Below are 26,481 nucleotides of genomic sequence, written 5' to 3' on the forward strand. Positions count from 1 at the left end.
GGATACTATTTTATTTTAGGTCCAATCCTAGGAAAATCCATTGGAGAGACCTCCTTTCCTAACAAAAAAATCTAAAAGTCCATTGGAGAGACCTCTTTTCCGAACAAAATAATCTAAAATGCATGGGGAAGGAGGTTCAATATGAATGAACGGACTCAGAAAATCTTTTCAAAATTACTTTTGAAAATAATTTTTTGGTAGAAAAGCATGGACAATTTTTTAGTGCAGGCAATATAAAGAATGTTGTGCTCAGGGCCAAAGAATGAATCGGTCTCCTTCTTACCAACACAGGCGCCGTTGGGTGAGAGTTTGAAACCTGCCGCACACTCGCAGCGGTAACTGCCCGGACTATTGATGCAGTCTGCATTTCGCTGGCAAAGGTTATCACCATTGCTGCACTCATCAATATCTGAAAGAGCAACAACTGCATTTGAAATTTTCATTATTGCATCAGCATTACATTCACTTAGCCAGTTTGGTGATCTATTCTGAAATACTGAGGACAAAACAGTAAAACTTTCTGAAAATCACTTATGTCCACCGAACTTTTTTGGATGAAGGTCATACATCATTCAATTACCTTCACAGACCAGGAGCAGATCATTGTAACTGAATCCTGTGGGGCATTCACAGCGGAAACTGCCAATCTGGTTGATGCACACCCCATTTGCACAAATGCCTGGAATCTCTTTACATTCATCAATGTCTGAAATTGAATAGACTTGGTTAAATATATGTGGTTCTGCTTAATGTATTTACCATAAAACCTTGAACAATGCTATGTGTACACTGGAATGAGAACACACACTCAGTGTCACAAAAATCAATTCTATACTGGTATGAACGATTTTGTGGTTCATGAAAGCATATGGACCATAAAATAGAGTACTTCCTTTAAACAGTGATGGAAAAATGTAAGTAGCTGATCAAATATACCAAGTTATTTTAGTGTCAGTGTAGCAAATGCACTTCCTAGGGAATCAAGCCCCCTCTTCCAGTTACTGGTCAGGCTCCCTTAACTGCTGCTGCTCATCTGGGAAAGAACATTATGTTGTCTTAATTTCATGTTATTCGTTACATATGCATTGATAATGGAGACTTAAAATTATATTACTTATTTAATCTTTGAGGAAGAGAAGTAGAATGAGCAACAGAAAGTACATTTAGAAGGAAGTAATTTACGTAATTAATAATCTTGCAAATTCCAAAGTAGATCAATAGAAAGGGATACTGCAAATATACACCTAAACATTGAACATACACTTCTGAAAACAGCAACTAAAGATTAAAACAAGGGGGATTAGAGTCATGTAATACAATATTCATGAAAAGAAAAACTATAGTTTTAGCTTGATATGTGTGAAATCTTGAGATGTCACGTAACTGTCATAACGCTATCACCAGACTATGCTGACAGAATAATACCATTATTACAACACTTGGTTAGTCTGTAAACATGTTATCTCTTTCTTGTCTAACTGTATTAGATCAGAATCCAGATCATTATATTTCATGGTACTTCAAACTTTAAAAATACTGAATAAATTTTTACAAAATGCTACATATATGTATTAAAATAAACATAATCTGGAAAAACTCACCAACAGCTTTTCCTGTGTGAATGTCAAAGGTGAATCCAGGAATATTTCCACATATGGTTTTAAAGTCAGCTTTAAAATAAAAACAAAGTAAATGCACTATTAAAATTCTCCAGCTCTTTCAAAGTAACATTTTACATAGCACCACTTTCACTGAGAAATATATTTTATGTTATTCACAATCAGACATGTTAATTTCAATTATATTTACTTGATAATAGCATTGCCAACTCTTAGATCCAAGAAGTAGTCTAAGCATTTTTTTACTATTATTATTATTAAATTATCAACTTTTTACTGCTCTGATATTAGAAAACAAATAAATCATTACAAGATTCAAAGTATCTCCTTTAGGCACATAAGTTCTTTTTTTCTTTTGATAGTCAGGGTTTTGAAAATGATCCAATTTATGTAGATTGAAAAATCAGATTAGAGTACAAACTAAAAGGGATTAGGAATTACACAAAGGCATCGGCATGAAAAAATAATTTTGTAGTGGTCAAATAGGTTAATAAAAAATGATGAATGAGACATAAATGTTTTTTAACCCATAAATGTCAATTTGCTAAAATGTGAAATTTGAGGCATCAAAAACAATGCATTAGAGACTGTTAAGAGTAACTACTACATATAATTCACCAAACTAATAGAAATTCAAAAGAATTCTAATTTTTAAGAAGTAGATTGCTACTGATGCCCACTGCTATACAAGTGCGTAAAACTCTTGAAAACAGTATTAGGTAAAACACATACTACAGACTATATTCCAAGTGCTATTGGGCGGGGCTTTGTGTATTTACCCACGATATTCACCGAGCATCCAGAGCACACAGAGAGGTGCATAATAGATGCTTAATTTAATGGTTTCAAATTGTCTGGCAATGTGAGAACTGTAATTTATATCTCTCATCTAATAGTCACTGTAACCATATAATTTAGTCACGGTTGTTATTTATTATCCCTATTTTATATCTGAGGGATCAGTTTCAGAAAAAACAAAATAATCTACATAAGGTCAGACAATAGGTGGCAGAGCTTCAAATTAAAAATAGACCTGTCTCTCAAACCTAAGCCCTTTACTTCCTGTTACAAAAAAAAAAAAAATGATATTTCATTCCCCAAACTGGTGATCTCCAATTTCTAACTGATGGAAGTTTTAAATCAGAAAATTGTAAAATATTTGTATTTGATTTTTCAGAACAAAACTATGGCTAGCTAGGGCTAAGAAAATCCATTTGCCCACTGAACTTGAGCCACTTGGGAAAGGCCCCATGTGTCACTTTCATCAAGTCTCTCCTTAATTTCATTTCATTACATTAAACGAAACATTTTAATGCATATACCAATGTAATTTTTGGTAAAAAATGCATAATCATTGTTTCTTCTTTGCCCTGCTGATTCAACTCTTAGTATCTAAAACTATTAAAAGTAGTTTAATACCACTTTCCAGGTCATAAAAGAATATGAGTGGGCAACAAGTTTAAGATTTTTATTTTTTGCTCTTGTCTATTATTTTTCAGTTTTTCTTTCAAAAGAATCTGCTTGTGAAAAATATTTTATCATGTAAAGACAAGCTTTATTTCCTGCCTAAAAATTCCAGTTAAGTTTGAGGGAAAAAAAAATGCACGAGGACTACTTTAACAATAAGTTGCTGTTATGTAAAGTTTGCTTTCACATCTATTTTTGCATATTTTTTAATACTGAACTAAAGAAAGAAACTTACTGAACTTGATGGACTTTAAATCACCACACGTTTTTTCCATCAAAATATTACACCTTCTAAGTCTAGCACGACACACAGTAGCTGCTCAATAAATATTTTTTTGATGAATAAATGAATAATTAGCCAGCATGGCTTAAGATAATGAATTTAAATGGACCAGTGCTATAAACTAGCTCTTTGGCAATGGGGTTTCTTTCCAGGATCCAGACTCCTATTCAACAGATACTTCAGAAATCAGTGTTCGAATCCCAGAGAAGGCCACCTGGGTTTCAGAACTGAGAGTGTCTGGTTTTCGTACACAGTTGCTTTTCCTATAGAGTCACATATATGCATGTGTCACTGCCTCGGCCTTCAGGAGAAGCAGGAGTGGTGTGCTTACCTGTTCCTGGCGTTGGGCATGGTTCACACGGTTTGTTCCAGGCTTTGCCCACATTGTATGTGCAGCAGCACATCCTCTTTGTCACATTAAAAGGTAACTCATTCTCACAAGTGGTTCCATTGTAGCTTCGGTAGCAAAAGCTTTTTCTCATGTCTACATGTAGAAAAACAAGTCAGTCAACCAATCATATCAGCAAGCAGCCAATAATGAAGGCTAAACACCTGAAGATACCAAACTTTCTCCATTAGTACAACTCTGAAAAATGTCTTGGTCATTTGGAGGTATCTTAAAATAATTCTTTAAGTTGAACATAAATCATTTTTAGATTAACATCTCTCCTGTTTTTAAGTAAAGAATTTCATTTATAATTTTCTTGGGGAACAAAGTTAATATTTGTTTTCTCTACTGAAAGGCATTTTAAAAAAAGTAGTACATATTAAATTTGAAATGTTTTCATTTGTAAAATAATGTCTATAGATGGAACATTAAAATTATTTAAGAATATGTAATTTGATGAAATTTCCTACTTCAGACTCATGCTTTTAAAATGTAACTGTATATACCTAGAGGGTATTATGCTAAGTGAAATAAGTCAGACAGAGAAACACAAATACCATATGATCTCACTTACATGGGGAATCTAAAGAACAAAACAAATGAACAAATAAAACAGAAACAGACTCAGACAGAGAGAACAAACTGATGGTTACTATTAATAGATGGTAGAGGGTCTGGGGGGCTGGGTGAGAAAGGTGAAGGGATTAAGAAGTACAAATCAGTAGTTACAAAATAGTCACAGCGATGTGAAATGCAGTATGGGGAATATAGTCAATAATGTAAAAACTTATCGGGAGGATCACTTCATAATTATATAAATGTCTAACCAATATGCTGTATTGCTGAAACAATTGCATATTTTTTAATATTGAACTAAAGAAAGAAACTTACTGAACTTGATGGACTTTAAATCACCACACGTTTTTTCCATCAAAATATTACACCTTCTAAGTCTAGCATGACACACAGTAGCTGCTCAATAAATATTTGTTTGATGAATAAATGAATAATTAGCCAGCATGGCTTAAGATAATGAATTTAAATATAAAATAATACTGAAAGTCAATTATAAAAAATAGTCAGGTGATATAAAGTACAGCATAGGGAATATAGTCAATAATATTGTAACAACTATGTACATTGTCAGGTGGATAGGGTTGTCACTCTGTCAGGCATATATAAATGTCTATATTGTTTTGTACGCCTAAAATAAAAAAGGTCTCATTTTAATCATATGTAATATTTGAATTCAAAAAAATAAAATGTAACTATATATAGTAATTTCTTTTTTAAAAATTATAGTTGACATATAATATTATATTAGTTTCAGGTGCACAATGTAGTTATTCTACATTTATATACCTTAGAATGCGGTCACCACATTATCTCTAGTAACCATCTGTTATGGTACAAAGTTACGATGACATTATTGACTATATTTTCTATGCTGCATTATATCCTGTGACTTACTTATGTTATAACTGGATTAAGGGGTAACAAAAAAACAAATGTAATTACACAGCCAAAGTTCAAAAATATGATGCAGAACCAGAAATTTATAAGACTTTGAAATACTTAATGATTCATAAAGATTTCATTTTCAAACTTTATGAATAATAATTCTGAGACATAAATGCCTTCCTTGGGAAGCGCACAAGTGTGACCTAATTCATCTCAGAGACCTTTACCTACCCATGCAGTTGTGGCCTCCGTTGACCTGCATGTATTCAGGTGGGCAAATGCAGGTGTAATTTCCCAGGGTGTTGTAGCAGGTCCCAGGCCCACACACACCAGGATGCGCGAAACACTCATCAATGTCTAGAGCAGGCAAGAATATCCATTAATTAAGATATTTTCCCCATGAATTTATGTTATTTAAACTACTGAACAATGTGTAAGATGATTCCCAAAAATCCATATTTTCATAAAATTCAGAATTTAAATTACAGAGCAATGCTCCAAAATATGCATTTATATGACAAAAAGTATGTCTTTCTATAAAAGAAAAAAGAAAAATCCAATATTCAAAAATGAAACTGACCAAAAGAAATTTTCCAAAGTGGCAAAAAATAATTTAAATGGCACCCATTTTTTTTAAATTGAGATTTCATATTCTTCAAATGGAATTGCTTCAAAGCCAACTTTCCTCTTATGTCATTTAAAACTGTATTTTAGTGCCAACTTTACACTGAATGCAGTTAGGAGAGTCTTTATCTTTATAGTTCCTTTCAAATTAGTACTGATTAAGAGATCCTAGAAGCAGTGTAGATTCTGGTCGTTCTCCTTATTAAATGGTATTTCTTCCAGGTGCATTTATCTAACACGTTCCAAGAGAAAGGTTATAATGGAAATGCTTACATGTTTAATGTTATTAGAAGGCTTCATTCAGTCCATAAATAATTATGGAAATTTACTGTAAGCCAGGACTTGTAGCTGTAAAGATGAATAAGCTATGGACCTTGCTGGAAGAAGCTCCCAGGCTAGTGGGGATACAGGCCCCCATAAAAGGATGACTCCAGAGCCATGCGGTAAGTGGGAGGATGGATGCAAGAAAGGCATCTGCATTATCTTTGCATTTTTTTATCGTGGTCCAACATGCAGTCCAATATTTAAAAATTACTGAAAAATATTAACTTAATAGTTATATTCAAGCTTACCTATTTTCCCTACTTAAAATATAATCCTTATCAATACCGGAATTAATAACTTATTACATACTGAATGTCTTTACACTACTCCAGCTTTCCTCATTTATATTTAATCAACCTATTTACTCGGAGAAAAACAATAATAAATTATAGCAAATGGCTGTACAGTAATGTATCTGGCAAGGTTGATATGAAAAGAAAAAAGCTATGACTCCGTCTCAACTGATTGTCTGGTAGAGTGTGAGGTTGGAGCCTCCTCCACTGGCCTGATCAGGAATTTTTTTGGGAATTGTGCTGTTTGTTTTTGAGGTATGAGTTCGCCTCACCTTCACAGATCCGGGTTTCCTCGCTGAGGTAGTAACCCTGTGGGCACTCACACTGGAAGCTCCCGAAAGTGTTGATGCAGTTTCCCCCCTGGCAGAGACCTGGTAACTCCTGGCATTCATCAATGTCTGCACAAGAGGAGACAGCTTGCTTACAAAGACGACCATCACTCAAGACAAGAGTTACCCTTAGAGCTTTCAAACACGGGATCCTGGAAGACCCATAAGCGTCCATGCACCCGCGTGAATGCACACCTAGGTGGTGGGTTTACTCTGAACATGGGTTTTCCTGGCTTTGTCATGGAACTTTGCTGTGATCGGAGAAGAGCGATTGATAAAAACAAGTTGGGGATAATTACAGTTGGTAAAGGGAGTTTCTGTGCAGAACAATCAGCCATCAGATCACTGGAATGGGCCTTCTCTTTCCGACTTACAAGTGGTGACTTCGCATCCTGGTGATGGACTGTCCATCTGTAATTTTGCAAACTCATCTTGTTGGAATTGCTCCACCCTGACGTTTCTACCAGCTTTTCTCTAAAGTCAGTTCTTTACCTTGTTTAAATCAGGGTGACAATGAGAGCTGCACTCACCTTCTAAGATGATTGTGATGGGGTTAGGTCTGAAGCCCTCACCTCCGGGGCACAGGGTGTAATATTCAGCTACAAAACAACAGAAAAGAAGAGTTTTGACACCTGCGTCCAAGTGGTTGAGACAATGAACGAGCACGTGGCTAACGCCAGGCTCAAAACACACATCCCGAGGGATGTATCTACATTTTCTCTAGCGCTTTTTCAAATACAGTAAAAGTATATTACACTTTACTTGAAATAAGATCATTACTTCATAAATTAGATACAGAGTAACAAAACCATTTGTTGTTTTTTTTTCAGATAGTAAATTGTTCTTTTTGTTTCAAGTTTATTGGGGTGACAATTGTTAGTAAAATTACCGAGATTTCAGGTGTACAATTCTGTATTACATCATCTATAAATCGGTAAGGGGGAAGGGGGCTGGGAGATGAGGGTAAGGGGGATCAAATGCATGGTGATGGAAGGAGAACTGACTCTGGGTGGTGAAAACCATTTGTTTTTAATTAAAGAAAAACTCCTTCGCAGACAATTTATATCACAACTGTTTTGGCTAGTAAAAAAAAACAACCTCAAAAACGTGACAGTTCAAAAGTTTCACCTATGCCCATATCAGAACGTATGTTTCAACTTCAGGCATAGTATGATTGACTTCAGGAATACAACACAGCTCTGAACGGGAACTAAAACAACCTCTGAGGAGAACCAGGAATGGCTTAGTTTATCTGTGAGATTGTGGAGAATTGACATTGTCATCATTCATACTGGATTGTGATTAAAAACTGTTTTTTTTCTTTTATCATATCATGAAACACAATAAAAGAAGAATTCAAATTCCTCTTATATAAATCACGCCGGGCTGGTTTCCGCATAATCACTGAAAAGTAGTCCAAATTCAAAATTTTGGCCTGTGAGTTTCTCCTGTCCTCAGCACAAGAGTAAAATGGCAACTTGTCTTCAGCTACCAGAGTTTGTTCCCTTCCTCTTCTTCAGCTCCATACTCACTGCTATTGACAGGGGGGCACGTCTCGCAGGGGTTCCCCCAAGCCTTCCCAAGAGAGCAGCAGCAGGAGGAGCGACTGACACCCACTCCAATCTCTGTGTTGCAGGAAAGACTCCCGTCTCCGCGAGGACCGAACTTCAGATAGCAGTTGCCCACGCGGTTGTCTGCAGAGCAACACAGGAGCTTAAAATTGCCCTTGCCACAGTGAGAACCCCTTTTTAGAGAAAGGTTACTCAAATTATGAAATTCAGACTCTTGTCCATTATTATAAAAGGCTCGTTTTAACCCTCAATGCAAAACAATCTCTTGCATAGTGAAATAACCTCAGTAGAAATTTTAATAATCTAATTTTAACTAATTCAAATTTTTATTCCCTATTTTCTTGGTTTTGGATGGTCCTATGAATGCAATTAACTGCTTGTCAGCTGTCATGTGTGAACCTGAAACATATCCATTTCATAAAAGCTGATGCCACATTTTAAACACCTCTCTAATAGGTTCTAGCTTATCATTACTTCTTGTTTTTCTTTTTGTTCTTGCATCATTCAAGCATAATACCTGCAGAAATTTTTGAAAACTTCGACAGCTCATAATTTTGTTGATGAGAGGACAGATCCTTTCTTCGCTCCACAAATGGAAAACATTTTCATTTTTAGGTTTATCAACATACATTATAATTATCAATCCAATGATTTCTTTTTATTTCCGTATCACGTATTTCCTTCCAATAACCCTTGTCTAACCACCTGCCTTCACATTTATCTACTTAAGAACCATGTCAATTAAAGTTTGGATATGGAAGAACATAAGAACCTGGGAAGATTCAGGTACTTGTCAAAAACTGCATGAATGTCTTCGTACTGACTAACAGACAAGAATACCGTATCTCCTTTGTCTATAGAAATATATTGTTAGGTCATTCTTTGTTAAATTTGAAAAATTTCATCTAAGATATTGGCCTCACAGCCTGGCATTTTGTTTAGATGATCAATTTCACCACCATCTTTAGCATTTAGACTAGAGTGCTAGTCTCTTGTATTCATCTGCTGATACATCTAACAATAGCAAAATGTTTTCTACTGTCAATTTTCTTTTCTTTGCCATACTGGCCAGAAAGTGAAAACTGAATTCTCAACTGTGTTCAATAAATGTTCAAAGAATATTCCAAATATAGTGTGTCCAGCCTTCTTTTATACCTTCTTGAAAGATGATGTAATCCCTTGGGCAACACAATAAGAAAATTGAAGGATGATGCAACAGTGACATTTTCACTATTATGTCATCCTTCCAGGTGATGCCATCGTTTTCCACTTTATTATATGAATCTTTGTTTTTAGCATCACTAGGCATAACTGATGAGTAATGATGAAATAAAACCTAGAATAATAAAATGGTTCCAGACAAAGGAAAAATAACATCACTAACGTCTCACGATGTATCTTAGACTTACAAAAGGGTCCAGTGGACTCTTATGGCGTTGAGATAGAATGAGTTTTTGTTCTTTGGAAAATCTCTAAGACAGAATAAAGCCGTGAAGTATCAATCCATATAAAGTTGGAATTGCTCAAAAAAGAAAACTCAAAAATGAAGCTGATTACATGCTGACAGTTAATCTGAGTACTACAGTGCTTTCTCTGCAGGGCTGTCCTGGTCTATTCTTCCACCAGCAGGACAGAGGGGACCTGGAGGTGCATGGGACCGACGTTTCCTAATTTCCACAAGTCTATTAGATGTAAAGGGGTATTTATGTAATTGTTTTAATTTGTTTCTTTCTGAACTATTAATAGTTTTGGACATTTGTTTATGTTTGTTAACTTGTGAAATACTTTCTTTTATTAGCTGCCTGTTCAGTCTTTGCTCCAAGGAAGCTTTTAAGAAATACTGAGGCTCCAGTGACTCAATTTCTGGGAGTGAAGGAGACAGCAGCATGATTTGAAGGTTCCAAAAGGGATTTTATTGTGCGCCCAGGGTTGAGAACCACCGTGTGATCTGGGCTACTGCTCCTTCTCTGACTCTCTTCCTCATACTGCCAGCCCACCCATCACTCCTGCTACACAGCCTTGTTGCTATGTCTCCAACACCAGTATTCTCCTGCCACAGGCCCTTTGCACTGGCTGCTCCTTTTCCTTGGAGGTTTCTCCTCACAGAGGTCCAGTTGGATTACTCCCTCCTCAAGGCTCTGACTCCCCCATCCTCCAAATAATATAGCACCTCTCCTCCAGCTAGTTCCAGTGTCAGCATCTGCTCTTACTATACCTGTCTTCCTGCCACCAGAATGTAAACACAAAAGCAGAGAATTTGCTTCCTCTGTTGCCTCTCTAGCCCTTAGAAGGCACTCAATATTTACTGAACAAATGATTTTGAATGGAAAAATCAAAACTTGGAGTGGCCATGAGCTTTAACGCAATATAGTCTCTAAAATTTGAAAATAATACAGAAATTGTATATAAATCACAGAGGCAAACATTTCCTCCACCTACTGCCAGACCAAAGGGAAGCGAACGCTGAAGACAGTAGGCAGCTGACTACTGAAACAAGAATTTCCTTCCTTCCTTTCTCTCCCGACCTTCCTTCCCTCCCTCCCTTCTTTTTTTCTTTCTCTCTTTCTTTTATTCTGCCAGGAAATTCTCCAGACCATTTAATCCTTTACATAAACTCTCACTAAGGTACAGAAACACGGCTGATGGCAAAAGATGGATAATTCTTTTCTAAAGATCAGCACTGTCAGGAATGCTGAAGAGAGATTCTGAACTGCCTTCCTTGCTTCTCCCGGATCTCCCAACTTGCTCCACTCCAGTGGTTTGGCTCAACAAATCCAGTTCTCCAATTCCTCTCTTCTCATCACTTCATTTATTACACTCCTATGTGACCCTTCTCACAGGAAAGAGAAATGAATATTCCATTAGCTCTACCACTTTGGGCTGTGCTGGCCAATGCACTGGACAGGGGGCCAGGCAACTTGGGACTGTGTCTGAGCTCTGCCATCTGTAGGCTCTGAGACCTTGAGTAAAGTATTGCACGTCTGCAGGCCCTGGTTCCCACCCCTGGGAGGGGAGGAGGTTGGGGCAAATGCCTCAAAAATTCCTGTTTCCAAACATGACTTGGAAGATCAACATGATAAAAATGACCATATGATTTGGTAATCTAGAGTTTCTTAGGAGAAAGGACTGTTTCGTTTGCAAATTAATTGTAGCAAATACTCATCACAGTTCATTACCAAAGAGTTTGAATATTCAATTCTATACAGTTTTGTTTGTTTCAGATAGCTTTTACTTACCAACACAACCCACACCTGTGGGGTTCAGCTGGAAATCAGGTGGGCAGTTACACTCATAGCGGCCAGGCGTGTTGACACAGAGGCCGTTTACACAGTTTATGGGATCTGCACATTCATCAATATCTAGGAAAAACATTTAAATATCCATGTTAAGATCTTCACTTTCTCTCGTCACTGCTCCTCCAAAAAACGTGGTGGATTTTTTTTTTTTTTTGCAAGTTAGTACATTAAAGATCATTATGAAGACTTAGCACAATGAAATAAAGATTAAATCCTTGTATATCCCTAAAACATTTTCCATAGATCAATCACATATTTATGATGTCATTTAATATCCTTAATAGGTAAATAATTAAATGTTGAATTCTGAAGAAAAAATTGTCACTATTTGCTTAACTAAAATTATAAATATGAATATACATATATATCTACATATGCATGCACAAACAAAAATACATACAAAGAAATACTTTTCCAGTTTAATGTTCAATATTTAATATTAGGTTGTTTGTATAAAAATGGATTAGTTCCATGGTTAAAAATAAATGCATCAGAATGTAATTTTTCTGTCTCAAAAAGATACATAACCCAAGGTGTAGTTTAGCTAAACAGAAATTTGAAGAATATAGCACAAAATATTCATTTGAACTATTAAGAACACAAATAAGCCCTTAACTGGCCGCACCTGTACAGTTCCCTCCTGTTCTGTCCAATTCATAACCATCATCGCAGATACAATGAAACATTCCAGGCAAATTATTACATGTTCCAAAGACACAAATATTCTGGAAGGAGCATTCATCAATATCTGAAAATTAAAAAAAAAAAGTAATCTCTTGTTTCACAAGGAGATTTAAACATTTTTATTTTAATGTACAACATGAATGAATTTTTCTAATTCCTCAGATGCTTTTATGCAGTGAAAAATTTTCTTTTTCTTTGACCAAGTGAATCATGTAAATGACAAGCAACTAATGTTCATCTATGGAATCGAGTTACGGAAATATTATTTTATTTTATTGACAGTATTTTAACTGCCTTGGGTTATAATATACTTAGACAAAAAAGAATTCACCTAAGGTATAAAAAGTACAAAAATCAAATATGAACATGTCAAAGAAATAAGGTTTTGAAAAATTAAAGATAAAAACAAATTCAAAGATTTTAATAATGCAGTGGAAACAGAAGATGTTTTTTAAACATCTACAACATACGAAATATGTAACATAATATTTTGAATATTAACAATATTGGAAGTATTTAAGTTTAACTTTTTAAAAGTTCTTTATTCTGTAAAATGATCTGTTATCATAAAGTCTATTTTAAACAGGGAAGTAATTTTCCTCTTAAGAGCATGCAATAAGATTAACCATCGCCCCACATTCTTACAAATTTCATTAAAAGGGTTCTATTGAAGTCAGAAATTTAGTTTATGAAACTCTTCTATGAGGCTTCAACTCAAAAGTCACTGAATGAGAAATCACTCCTGATTAATATGAAAATGAAGGCATCTATGTGTGTGTACAGCTGTAGAAAAACAATCTATATTTTTCCTCATAGGAAGAGCGTGGACATTTCATACACAAATTACGTCATATTCTGAGAATGCAGACCAGGAATGCCATTTTAGGCTAGACTAGGAAAGTCATCCTAAAGCACTGTCTTGAGACAGTTGTACCTGAAGTTTAAAAGTGCCTCCTGGTCAATCATGATAGTTAAAATGAGTTCGACTATCTTAGATTTAAGGTATGGTTCAAATTTATTTAAAAGTTCAACTGATGTGTAAAAGTGTCTTTTCTTGTGCTGGGGCAATAAACAAAGTTATTCTCTTTATATAAATGAATAAAACTATTAAGCTAGTTTATTACTGAATTGTGTTCATCTATAAGTGGAAAAGGAATTGTGTTATCAGTCCTCTGAGTATGTGTTCTTTACTTGTAAATGAACTTTATTAGAAATAACACCTTTTTAAATAATGTAATAGTTGTGTAAAATAAGGTATTTTAAGAGACTACTGTCTTGTTTTTATAAAATTGATACATGCTCAGAAATTCAAAAACAGAAAAGTATTGATAGCAAACAGAAAAGATGAAAAACAATCTGTAAAATAAAATGGCAAAAACAAAAATCATTCCAAAATGCTTCCACCCAGAAAGAATTATCATTGATAAACATCATTCCAAATATTTATGGATATTTACAGAGTGAAGCTAAAACCATTCATATGCCTCAGATCAAGTTTTCTTTATCTTGACAGTTTCTAAAATACTTTCTCATGTTAAGAATTGATGAAAAACACTAAAAACTTATTCTTTGGCTTTATGCTAAAATTCAAATATAATTTTTAGATAGTATTAATGGATATTGTACAATGAATGAGAAGAAAATTAGCATTCATATATACCTCCAACTCATTTTTAAATTTATATTAGTTTCACTTTTTAAATGTGTATGGTATTTACTATAATCTCTACATTATTTAGTACTAGTTCTTTACATAAAAGAATCAATGCTGTTTTAACTGCAGTCTCTCCATTTATTTCTTGATTGGTTGTGGTTCATTGCTACGTTTTTTTGTTTTTCTGTTTTTCCCCAAGAAGGGTGAGCCCACAGGTGTTTTCTTTCTGAATTATTTCATATGTAAGAATATTCCTATTGTGTTTATAATTAACTAAGTGCTGAGGTACGAGATTTTTCAGTCACACATGTCCTCAAAACTTTGTGAGCATTTTTCTAGTGTCTTGAATGTTTGTTTTGTTCATGACTTGCCAGTTCTATTTAGTGTCTGAAGAATTCTCTATAACTTAAGCCAACAAAAGTAATAAGGCTTAGTCTTTGTCTTATGATTTACCTTTTCCCTGTACATGCAGTTCTTTCTTCTATGTCCAGAAAGTGTTAGGTTGTTTAGTACTTTTTCCTGTTCAGTGTTTTGGGGCTCTCCACTTCAGAGACTCCAATTATACTTATGTTTATGGTCTCTGTCTTTTCTTTCATAGTGTTCATTTCTTTCTTCCCCCTTTTTTGTTCACTGTGATTATCTTCTTTGCTGTTTCTATTTAATAGTGCTCTAAGTTTTCTGTACTGGTTCTCATTTTTTGTTTCTCTTGACTCCACCATCTCCCTCTTTGGCTTTTTTTATGGTTTGTTTTTATAATCTCTTTGAACTTGTTCAATTATATTTTATTAAGGTCATCGATGGCACAATGTATCTATGGGAAATTTGCTTTTGTCTCTTGGGCAGTTTTCCTCTACTCTGGGTGGGTTCTTTACCTGCTTTTTGTATGTTCTTTTGTTGCTGTGTTTCCATAGGATGTCTGCACAGTTGCCCTTGTTCGTTTTCAGTTTGGATTCACATTACTTGGTCAGTTTTTATATACCCTGATAGAGTTTAGACGGAGCTTCCGGACACCTCCCTTCTTTATCTGGGCTTTATATGGTAGACAGCTGGGGGCATGGGCTTCATTAAAACTTCTATTCTGTGGCCCAAATTTTCATAAGGTGGGAGGAGTAGGGAACAGTGTCATAAAGTGGGGGATCAGGAGAAACGTGGCTGAGAAGAGCGACACTGGGCTCTGTGTGCTCTCTGCTGATGAGCCTGGCCTACGTGCTCTCTTCAGACATTACACTAAATAGCTAGTATCCAGATTCAGTCCATGTGATGTAGTTCTAACCTGTCCCTGACGGGGTCCCTTCAGGTTCTGTACTCTCCCATTTTGGTGGGCAATAGTGGGAAATGCCCAACTCCAGCAACTTTTTGGGACTCTATAGAAATTCTGAGAATTTGTGGTGAGAAGTAGATGCTGAATGGAAAATATTGATCAGAGGGTCAATTTAGAAGGCCATATATTTATAATAAGATGGGAAGACATTGAGGAATTAAATTAGCAAATTCAGTAGAAACTGTCTAGATGAGCCAGATCTTCTTATAGGAAGAGAGAAGACAAAAATAAGGAGAAACAGGCAGAACCATAAAAGTACATTTTTGGGATCTCAAAAGTTGGCATTTCGCTAAAGGGAGCAGAGGGTTTAACTGACGGTGAACTAATGTGAGCTATTTTCTGCTGCCCTGGCAATTAGAATGTCTCTTGGTGGTAATGACACGAGAAAAATCAATAAGTGAAAGAAGTACACTAAATAGAAACTACTGAACATCAACTTGGGAAGTATGGGAGAACTTTTGGAAGGGCGTAGGCCACAGATAAAAGAATAGAATTATGAAGGGGAAATTCTGTCTTATATATGAAGAATTAATTTTGAAATTTTATGTTGACAGAAGTGTCTGGCTACTGCTTACTTGTTCGTTTTCCCACTAAATCTTGTCAAGCTGACATGGGTAATAAATCATGTAATTCCATAACCACACTGACTCACATTTTCTACTAACTGGCTTCAGTGCTTACAAGAAACCAGGACTGGGAAAAAATATGAAGCTGACTCTACAGCTGCCTTGCATAAAGTGAATTATATTCTGCCCAATCTAGCAGGTCGATGTAGAAGCATGAATGCTTTCAATTTCTAATATCATCTTCCCCAGGGCCTACTATTCATCCTCTTATCTGATTCTCTCAAAATGGATTTTTATGGAAAATCCCATAATCTTTTAGGCATACTTTCTTTCTTCAGTGCCACTTCTATTAGTGGGTCAGAGTTAGGCTCGACTCCAAGCCAACCCAGATTATGCAATTTGGTTTTGTTGGGTTGCTGCTGGTGAAGTGTGTGTGTGTGTGTGTGTGTGTGTGTGTGCGCGTGCACACGCGCGCATGCTGCTATTTACTATTTCTGTTCATTTGATTAGACACTAGTGTGGGGAGAGCCTGGAATCTGGTTTCATTTTATAATCTTTGCCCAGCAGTTAGCTTGAGTTATTTTTTTTTAAAGGTTTTCTATGAATCACTAATTTTGTTACATCCTCACGGTTTATGAATTGTTTTCAATCTTTTTCCTTTCTCCATTTACATACTGATGTACTCCCTAAGAACATAAGGATGGCCCAAAAGATATGTAATGTGAACTGAGTCACTAATTTAAAAGAAAATCCAAATTCCTTTTCTTGGAAAGACATCATACTAGTCACAAAGTCCCATTTCTAGGAAAGGGGGATGATGTCATAACTGAGAGGAAGGAAACATCACTGTTAGGCAAAAGGTGCAGCCCTTGATGAGTCCCCGAAGAGGACTGCTACTCCCAGACATACAGACAGCAGACTAAAACATGCAGGCAAATGCCAGAAACGAGCTACTTAGATTTTGACAAACACCTTAAATAGCAGTGATTGGGGTAGGTAGTGTATAATATTTTAAAAAGCTAAATAGTTTTTCCACATGTCATTCATTTAGTGATAAAAAAAGAAATGGTTAAAAAAAAAAAAAAAGAGAGAATGAGCCCGACTTCCAACTATTGGCTGTTGGCCAGGAAAACTTCATAAGAGATGAAAGCCGCCTTCCTCATTATTCATTCGGCAAAATAATCCGTGCTTAAACGAATGACTTTTTTATGTGCAGCATGTGCTGTGTATTCTGCTTCCAGGTGGAGCCTGTTCCAGCCCTTTTTGTGGTTTCATTTGCTGTATTTGATCCAACTTGGAAATGAGCTGGAATCCTGGTGACCCACCTTGGCAGGATCTGCTGTCTGAGGCTGGAGTAAAGCCCATCTCACACTCGCAGCGATATGCACCCGGGACGTTGAGGCACTGTCCATTCTCACAGAGATTTATGTTTTCTGCACACTCATCAACATCTGGGGGAGAAGCAAATTACATCTCTATTAAGTTCCAAATCTCATGACACAGTTTTTCCTTGCTCTATAACTAAATCCACTTTACTGGCTTGAGTCAATGCTCATTACCTTGAAACAACAATTAATCATAGTCACCTAAAGATGGGTATACAACCTGAGAGTGGAGCAATTGAATCTACACCCTAACATTAAATTCTAACATGATTAACAGGAGGAAGGCAGGTGTCTCTCGCATTTGCCTTAGTTCTCTCTAATGCTAATTTGTTCCATTAGTATTATACCAACATCATTTAGATATGACCAAGAGCATTGGTATTAACCTTAAAATGGTGTTAATTCATTTGAAAACGTTATAGTATTTAGAAGAAATAACTCGTTCTTTCACTAATTCAAGCACTTTTAAGCAAATTAGGGACACTCCTTGGGAAAGAGGAAAGTCTCTTTCATGTCATGACAATCTTATTGAAATATCCCTATCTTAATTATGCAAATGGGGGTAATTCATAGACCTTAAAGATATTAATTTAATTCCATCTAATGGAAAAGAGAGGAAAGGGCAGAAACCCATGTTTATGGAGGGCCTAGTATTTGCCGGGTAGTATGCTAGTTGTTTGACAGGCACGTTTCATTTAGTTCACCAATCCTGCGAGGTTCAGACAAGAAAGACCTGAAGCTATGAGCAGCCAACTGAGCTGTGGGAGTCCCAGCGAGCTAATCTGTGGCTGAGCCAGGATCTAAGTACAGCTGTATCTGACACCGAAGCCATGCCCTTTCCTTCACACCATGGTGCAGAGAATTACTAAGAAAAAAGCAATCCAAGGTTTACAAGTAATAACGCTTTAAAATGGAATAGACATGTTTTCTTAAAGAGGCATTTGAAAACGATGAGTCTGTGTTTTTAGTGTCAACAATTAGAAAAAGAACTAGAGTCTATCTTTTAATTATGGGTTTAAAGTCTGTGCTGAAATTCAACTGAGAAACACCTATCTTACAAACAAAAGTATCATACTTTATGTCCAGCAAGATGATCCAGTCTTACATAGGAATAGAATGAAAGGATGTTTTATCCTTGAGGCATGTGGAATAAATAGCAGTGAACATTTATTAAGCTCTTATGATGTGTTTTTCTAAGCCCTTTACTTGTATTATCCCATTTAGACCTTTCAATACCACGTGATAAACTGAGATTTTGACAAACCCATTAAACAGCAGTGCTTGGGTAAGTCATATATCGTATCTTAAGAAGCTGAATAGTTTTTCCACATGTCATTCGTTTAATGAAAAAAAAGAAAAAGAATAAATGGTGTTATTATTATTAACATGCCCATTTTAAAATAGGGAAACTACAGCCATACAGGTTAAGTAACTTCCTTGAGGCTACACAGCCAGTGAGCAGCACGGGCAAGGGATGAATCCAGGTGGTCTGATTCAGACAGAGCCTCTGTTTGTGACCAAATAAATAAACAAGAGAAAATGATCATCATTAATAGTATCGGATAGGAATAAATATCATTATTTTAAGATTCTCACCAATAAAAGTTTTCAGGCTTTTGTGTTTAATGTAAGAGAAACATACATATTCACCTGGAAGTTTTTACACAGGGAGTGATTTCAGTCTTCTTTAACTACAGTTTTCTTCAAATAAGGGAAGCATCTAGAGTGTTCCAGAAAAACTATGCCAGAACACACCTCCAGACTCTCACCCACCTGAGCAGGTAAAGCCATCTCCAGTGAACCCTTCCGAGCAGGCACACCGGTAGGAGCCCGGGGTGTTCACACACTGCGCATTGATGCTGCACTGGTGGGTTCCATTAGAACACTCGTCCAGATCTGCGGGCCAAGGGGACATAGCAATAAAGCTCAGAAACAAAAATGAAACATTTAAATCCTCAGAAAAGTTTTCATTTGTCTCAATTTAAATGTAAACTGGCCAAATGGAATGTGTTTTAGTTAATCTCTAAGGTCACAGTTCTAATTCTCTAAAATGTCAGACCCAGAAATCCAAAATGCACAGGCCACAAACATGGGCCAAAAGCATTAATTCAAGCATTCTGTGAGATATCTAATTAACTAGCTTTTTAACAACTCACAGAAAACCAGGCCTAGATTTCCTTCTGACTTCTACCAAGGGTGAATTTTTATCACTGGTTCCCTTATCACACACACACAAAAAGGTCAATTTTTAAGATAGTACTGAATTTCAGAGCAGGAAAATTAGCATGGATTTTTCAAGTTCACTTTATAGATGAGGTATCTGAGATAAGATTCTTGACCTTATGGCGTCCTTACTGTCTAGTGGAAAAGACAGATGTTAAACAGAAAATTAAATTAAGTTAAATATTATTGTATGTACCATGGAGAAAATTTACAAAATGCTATGAGAGAATTAAAAAAAAAAAGTATCAAATTTGGAATGTAGGAACAAGAAAAGCTCCACTAAGGAAGCAATTTTTAGTTAACTTCAGACCTAAATGATGAATAAGAGCCTGCTGAACAGAAGTAGGGAAGGGTATTCCTTGCAGAGGGAACAGCACATATAAAGACACTGAGGAGAAAAGGAGCTGGGTGTGATAAATTAAAGGAAATCAGAGTTACAAAGCACAATGGAAAAGACAGGATGATGGAAGATGAAGCTGGAGAGATAGTGGGAAGTGCTACAGAGTCTTGTAAACCATGGAAGAAAGCTGGATTTTATCCTGGATTCAATAGATTAAAATAAGGATTGTGAAGGCATCAGGTAGGTCCACAGTTTAAAAGATTTTGTCTGGCTGCTGTGTGAAGGATGGATTTTAGGAGGGCCAGAAAGCGAATGAGAAAACATAAGAGGAGGTTGTTTAGCATCTTGCAGGGGGGTGGGAGGAGATACTGAGAGAGAGAATGGTCGAGGCTAGAGCAGGGGAATGGCGATGGAAAGGAGTGAATGGATTCGGATGACATTTTGGAGGAGAGGTGCCTGGACACAAGTGAATAATTGGTATTGGAGGAAGGCTCTTTTGCAATAGTTGGTCAGAGTGATAGGTGGACAAGAAGCACACAAAACGGAGGTTGAAAGAGAGGAAAACAGGAGTCAAATGAGACTGGAAAAACTGGAATGGGGATATGGCTGAAAAGTTGTGAGGTTAATGACAGAGTGACGGCTGGACTAGCAGTGGTAGCTAGTAGACTTGAAGCCATAAAATATTCCTTAGCAGTTATTTGGAAACTATAATTGAAATTCTATAGTCAGCTCATAAACATTTGGCAAGTATAAAACAATTGCATGGATAGGAAAACATATTCAAATTAACTTATATTATTGGTAAGAGATTTCAAGACTATTTTTTAATACTTACTGTAGGCTTATAAGATTTTAATGAGCAATCATGGGGAGGCCAGTTTAGCTTGCTTTATTTTCTATTTTCAATTGACCTGGATAATTCTTACCAGTTGGAAAAATCCTTTATTTTTAAGGCATGTAAAACACTAAGCAGATTATACAGCACCATGCATGACACCAAGGGTAAAATCCAGACCTCTGCCTCACAGTTATACAGACTTATTAAACTCTGGCTCAAGAACTATAAAACTTGGGGAATGGCAACTGCCTTTTCATTCTCCTTTCTTTGAATCAGATCTCTTGGAACCTAACAAAATACTTAGGTTTCTCCGGAAGAAAAATTCGATTTTCTGTTAAGAAGCTGGTACTGACCGCTTCCTCTAGATTTAGGTTATCAGAAAAAACCTTTTCATTTCCTTCATTTATTTCCCTGAGTTTTCAATCTCACTGATTACTCAATGAAAAGACTGGGAAAATACATTTGTCCTTGTTCATCATACACCTGTTTGGATTTCTGGGTGCACATCAAATAATTATACTGAAAAACACATTAAAAAGCAATTTCATCATTTATATCAAGGTTCAAGAAAACACACAAACAAGAAGTATCTTGCAGAGAATAATCTGAATAAAGAAATGAAGAAAATCAAAGATAGTCTTTGATCTTCATACAGGAAACAGAAGAGCATGTTCCTATTGAAGTGTGTGGGTGAACAACTGTAAAGAAAAGCCTCTAAAAATCTGGTATCTTAACAAAAGTTATTTACATTCACAAACTCACCAATGCATTTGATGCCATTTCCAATCCAGCCTTCTCTGCAGCTACATTTGAAGCTCCCTGGGACGTTTAGACATGAGGCGTGCATGTCACAGTTGTGGGCACCAATTTCACATTCATCCACATCTGAGAAACCATAGTTAATATGAAGAAGATAAAATACAAGCTAATTAATTCTATTTCCAGGTATATCTCTGTGTATGTAAAATTTTAAAGTAAATATGGAAAGATCTAAAACTGTACAGAGGAAATACTAACATATCATTTTGATTTTTAATTTTTGTAGAGTCCAACAAGATTTGAAAGGTCGTGATCCAAACCAAACAAGCCCTTCCATAGAAGAAATTGCCAGTCCTTTTCCGGTACAAGTGAGATGCAACAGTTGTAGAACCCTGACAGATAGATGTGTCAGTCCCTGTCCACCCCACGGGCCCTTCTCCCTTCCTAGACCCAGACAAAACTCCATGTAGAAGGCATCGGATTATCGATGTCAAGAGAAATCTTATTTCCAAAAGGAGACTACTGTTCTTTCTTATGCATGCTTGTCACATATTTTTCATGAAGATAAGAACAAGCTTAACTTTTTAAAATAAGTGATAATATATTTCCTTTTTAAATTTCATGATCATTTGTCATTTTTAGAAACAATACAATATTTTATAGAGTTTTTGAAAGCTATCACTCTGTTTATTTGAGAATATATAAAAATAGTCACTGGAAATGTTATCTGGAAAATGACCAGAAGCTTTTGCATATATATATATATGCATTATATATATATATATATATATATATACATACACATATATATATCATACATACACATATACACATAGATATATGTATATATGCATATATGTACATATGTGTATATAAACCATGTGGCTTTGAGTTCCCAAAGCTTTCTAGAACTTTCTAAAATACAAAGAATAGTCAGTTCCATCCAGCTCAATGATTATATATTGTAGATGTTGAAATCGCTCTCTCTCTCTCTCTCTCTCTCTCTCTCTCTCTCTTTTCCTCTCTCTCACACACACACACACACACACAAACTATTGGCTTCACAACAACCCTGCTGGTGGTAAACATTCAGAGTACACCTTTCGTTACTTGCCCTTTCCTGGAAATGTCAGCTTCAGGGCCAGGCTGCAGTCTCAGCCATTCTCCACGGGCCCTGAGCAAACTACCATACCAGGGCCTTAAATTGAGCAATGAGGAACACCTGGTCCAAAGCATTGACCTTGGGACTTCCTAGCCCCCCTCCTTTATGCAAAACACTAAAACTACTTAGTAGAGAAAGGGAACAAGAGATAAAGTGAGCAAAGGAAGAAGAGAGAGAGAAAAAAAGACAACTTGAGCAGGGAGAAGAGAGGGCAAAAGCAAATGGAAAGAGGAGAACGAAGAGAGAAAAAGATTTGGGAAGAAAGGAAGGAAAATGTCTAAATAGAAATCTTGATTAATATTGGTTAGTTTAGAAGAGCTGCAGAAACAAGCAATGAGTGGGGTCCCTTCAGGTCTTTGGTGCTTCTCCTTCTCTATGTGTCCTATTTGGGCAGCAGTCCTACTAGGCAAGTGAATGCTGTCGCAAGGGCCACCAGAAGCACATCAGAACCAGGGACCCAGACTCCACACCCACTCTCTCATTCTGTGTCTGGACCTGCAGCCAACTCTGTGGTGGGGTCACAGCCTAGTGTGGGTACTAGTCTAGGACGTGCCAGCAAACAAATGATGTGAACGGTTGGCCTCTGAAATATAAGAAGTTGAAACACGGAGGATACAAGCTTGAGACATACCTGTGCATCCTGTGGTCCCCTTCTTCACGGAATAACCCAGCTGACAGTGGCAAATGAAGGATCCCTTGGTGTTCTCACATTCCCCAAACATGCAGATGTTTGAATTTAAGTCACACTCATTCACATCTAGAAAATTTATTTTTAATACCTTGGTTAATACTTGTCCATCCTCGTAATTCAAAAGTTTTCTTTTAAATTGAATAGCCTAATACTGAAATACACAAATAAAATGTAAAATATAATCTATTTGCAAGACACAGTATTGCTGATAAATACACTAATGATTTTTTCAAATAATTTTTTCTTTGCAGCTTTGACATCTGATACAATGGTTTGAATTTTTCAAATAATGGAAAAAGTCTCTTCTTGTTGTGTTAATATGTGTGTGTGCATAAATGTGCGTCTATTTGTGTGTGATACACGTGTCTGTAAATATTTGTCCTGCTTTTATGGTACCCACCAATGCATGTTTTCATGTCCATCGAAGCCATGAAGCCATCATAACACAGACAGCGATATTCTCCAGGGATGTTGGTACACTGGCCACCATCACAGATATCAGGATTATTTTCACATTCGTCAATATCTGATAATACAAAATTAACATCAAATGAAAACAAGGATGGCTTTTATTAAGCTCCAATATCTTTCTCCGTCTAGTTCCACTCAAGATATCTGGAGTCAGATTTGTGAAATAAAATTCAATAGTGTACAAAGTCTGTGCGTTTTCCTTTCTGTACCTGCACACGATCTTCCATCTGCCATCAGAGCATAACCTTCGCTGCAGCTGCACTCATAGCTCCCTTCTGAATTGGTGCACTGGGTGTCACAGCCTCCGTTCATTATCATACACTCGTCAATATCTGTGAAAACAACATTGCAACCACATTTCTTGTCAGGGCTACTTCCTTAAATAAAAAAAAATAAATAAATAATAAACAAAAAGAGCTTTTCTTCTTTTGAAACTGATCATGCTTAAATAGCTCTGGATTTTTCTCCCCACTATTTGTGATATTGATCATTATACCATTAATTTTTCTTAGTTCTTTTTACTTCCTTTTAGACAGGATTCCATTTGACATGGAGCTTCAGTAACTCAAGATTAAAGAACTCAGAAATATAGTAACTTAGAGGAGTTTAAGGAGTTTTCTATGATAAAAGCAGAGATTCTTTTGCATAACCACAAACCATGGCATTTTAGAGACCTGTCCCCATTTCTACATTCATTTTTATGACAAAGGACTCCCATTGACTTCATTACATATTCAGTGCCTGAAGTGGTCCTGGGCGGGTTTGAGCAATCTCAGTTCCAGACCCGCCTGGCCTACCCTCACCTGTACAGCCTTGCCGGTCCGGCGTGGCCTGGTATCCAGGATTACAGGAGCACTGGTAAGTGCCAATCATGTTCACACACTTTCCATTTCTACAGAGATTGTCACTCAGGGAGCATTCATTAATATCTATAAAAAATACACAGAATTAATGGCGTACACAGTAACAGTATCACTTCAACTACCAAGAACATGCTGCACTAGAGCAGTGGTCTCCAGAAGGCTTTGGGTACGTTGGGGGAAGTCAGATAAGCTCTCAGGGCATTAAAAGAAAATGCTGGAATCTATACTTCTCTTATTTCTATGTACAACAGTGCTATCCAGTAGAACTTTCAACATCGATGGGACTCTTCCGTGTTTGTGCTGCCCAATATGTAGCTCCTACTGAGTACTTGAAACATGGCTAGTATGACTAAGGAATTGAATTTTTAATGTTATTTAATTTTAATTAACTTTAAATAGCCACATGTGGCTAGTGCCCGTCACACTAGACCACACACATCTAGTACATGCCAGAAATGAAGCTTGCTAATATTTCATATATGAATTTACATTGGCACACTCAGCTGGTCCTTATCACACGGCCAATTGTTGCCTAAATAACTATGTTTCCTGGAGGAAGATGGCTGTTTCCACAAAACAGAGGGGCTAATTACAGTTGCCTTATTTGTCTGTTTTCATCGTATTGTGTGTTTAGTGCACCTGGATAGGTGGATCTACATATTATAATGCTTATTTTAAAATAAACTAACCCTTATAACATGGGCAGGTACCTTAAAAAACCTTCTGCAAAGATCTGTGGAATAAACTAGCACTAATAATGAAATCACAAGAGAATAGCAAGAAAATGGTAGTGACACTTTTCTTCATACCAACTACCTGTCAGACACAATTTAAGGTAAACACAGTGACAATATAATTAGATATAGCAAGAAATTCATCCCAAATTCTCAAAATTAGTAAGACTATGTGACACATAGATTTATGTCTATGATCATTAAAAGTTTATTTTATTAAATATGCAAAAATATGTATCATATGTACACTGTATCTCTGAAGGCTATTTTTCTCATCTGTAAGATCCACGAGAACCAATTATCAAAATAAACTGACCTTCGAAATAGATCTGAGTCATTGTTTCACAACAATGAGTAAATATTTGTGATTATGTGTGAAAAAGCTTTTTGTCTCTCTATTAAAATGAAAAATACTTAAAACTTTTTAATTCATCTTTTAAAAATGTCTGTTTAGTTTATGATTTAAGATTCATCGAATATATTGGCCTAATCAGTATAAATCAGGTTTATAAATAAATACATTGAGGTGTGCTTAAATTATGTTTTAAATGGGGGTTTATAGTCTGCTCTATTTTAAACTGTTTTATTTGCTTACACTTTCAAGAAAGATTTCTGTGAAGAAACTGTTTCCTGGCTAACTCAGTTTCAAAGCCAGTATACTAGAACGCGGTAAGCCTGGAGGCCTCGTGTGTTTATGAAAAGCAGAAGGTTGGAAGGCTCCAAGACCAGCCATCAGTCTTCTCGTGTGGACTCTGACATCTCTACTGAGCTCAGAGCCAGTGAAGAGACCTCAGTGTTTCTATGAGAAGAGAGAGTGCAGGAAGATCACATGTTCACACACATGCGAGTAGACCCCGTGATGGCAGACTCAGGGGCACAGAAGTAGATGTCGCTGAGTGACTGGACAGGTGTGTGCACAGATGAACTATCAGGGAGCAGGACTTCCCACAGGAGCCGCTTTCCTATCCCATCCTGGAGGAGGGAATTACATGGCCTTACACAAACAAGGTCCCTCATACAGGGTCCTTTCAAGTGTGCTTGTAATGAAAAAGAAGGTAACCAGGATAATGCTGGCTCATTCATGTGTCACTGAAGCATTCTCTAAAGACAGCCTGAATCCAAATGCAAGGACTCT

General features: G+C 36.4%; 1 protein-coding gene across 1 annotated transcript in view; it reads right to left on the reverse strand.

Moving 5' to 3' along the window:
- Window positions 1-26,481, reverse strand: part of FBN2 (fibrillin 2) — a 264,303-nt gene that overhangs the window by 45,986 nt on the left and 191,836 nt on the right. The window contains exons 28-44 of the mRNA XM_033111165.1: window positions 24,553-24,678; window positions 23,959-24,081; window positions 23,679-23,804; window positions 23,219-23,344; window positions 21,429-21,551; window positions 19,039-19,161; window positions 17,206-17,331; window positions 12,281-12,403; window positions 11,596-11,718; window positions 8,321-8,482; window positions 7,319-7,387; window positions 6,732-6,857; window positions 5,450-5,575; window positions 3,701-3,853; window positions 1,602-1,670; window positions 581-706; window positions 284-409 (exon numbers count right to left, since the gene is read on the reverse strand). Coding sequence (XP_032967056.1) covers window positions 284-409; window positions 581-706; window positions 1,602-1,670; window positions 3,701-3,853; window positions 5,450-5,575; window positions 6,732-6,857; window positions 7,319-7,387; window positions 8,321-8,482; window positions 11,596-11,718; window positions 12,281-12,403; window positions 17,206-17,331; window positions 19,039-19,161; window positions 21,429-21,551; window positions 23,219-23,344; window positions 23,679-23,804; window positions 23,959-24,081; window positions 24,553-24,678 — 2,076 coding nt within the window. The remainder of the gene's footprint in view (window positions 1-283; window positions 410-580; window positions 707-1,601; window positions 1,671-3,700; window positions 3,854-5,449; window positions 5,576-6,731; window positions 6,858-7,318; window positions 7,388-8,320; window positions 8,483-11,595; window positions 11,719-12,280; window positions 12,404-17,205; window positions 17,332-19,038; window positions 19,162-21,428; window positions 21,552-23,218; window positions 23,345-23,678; window positions 23,805-23,958; window positions 24,082-24,552; window positions 24,679-26,481) is intronic.

This window comes from Rhinolophus ferrumequinum, chromosome 7 (assembly GCF_004115265.2).
Source record: "Rhinolophus ferrumequinum isolate MPI-CBG mRhiFer1 chromosome 7, mRhiFer1_v1.p, whole genome shotgun sequence".
NCBI lineage: Eukaryota > Metazoa > Chordata > Mammalia > Chiroptera > Rhinolophidae > Rhinolophus > Rhinolophus ferrumequinum.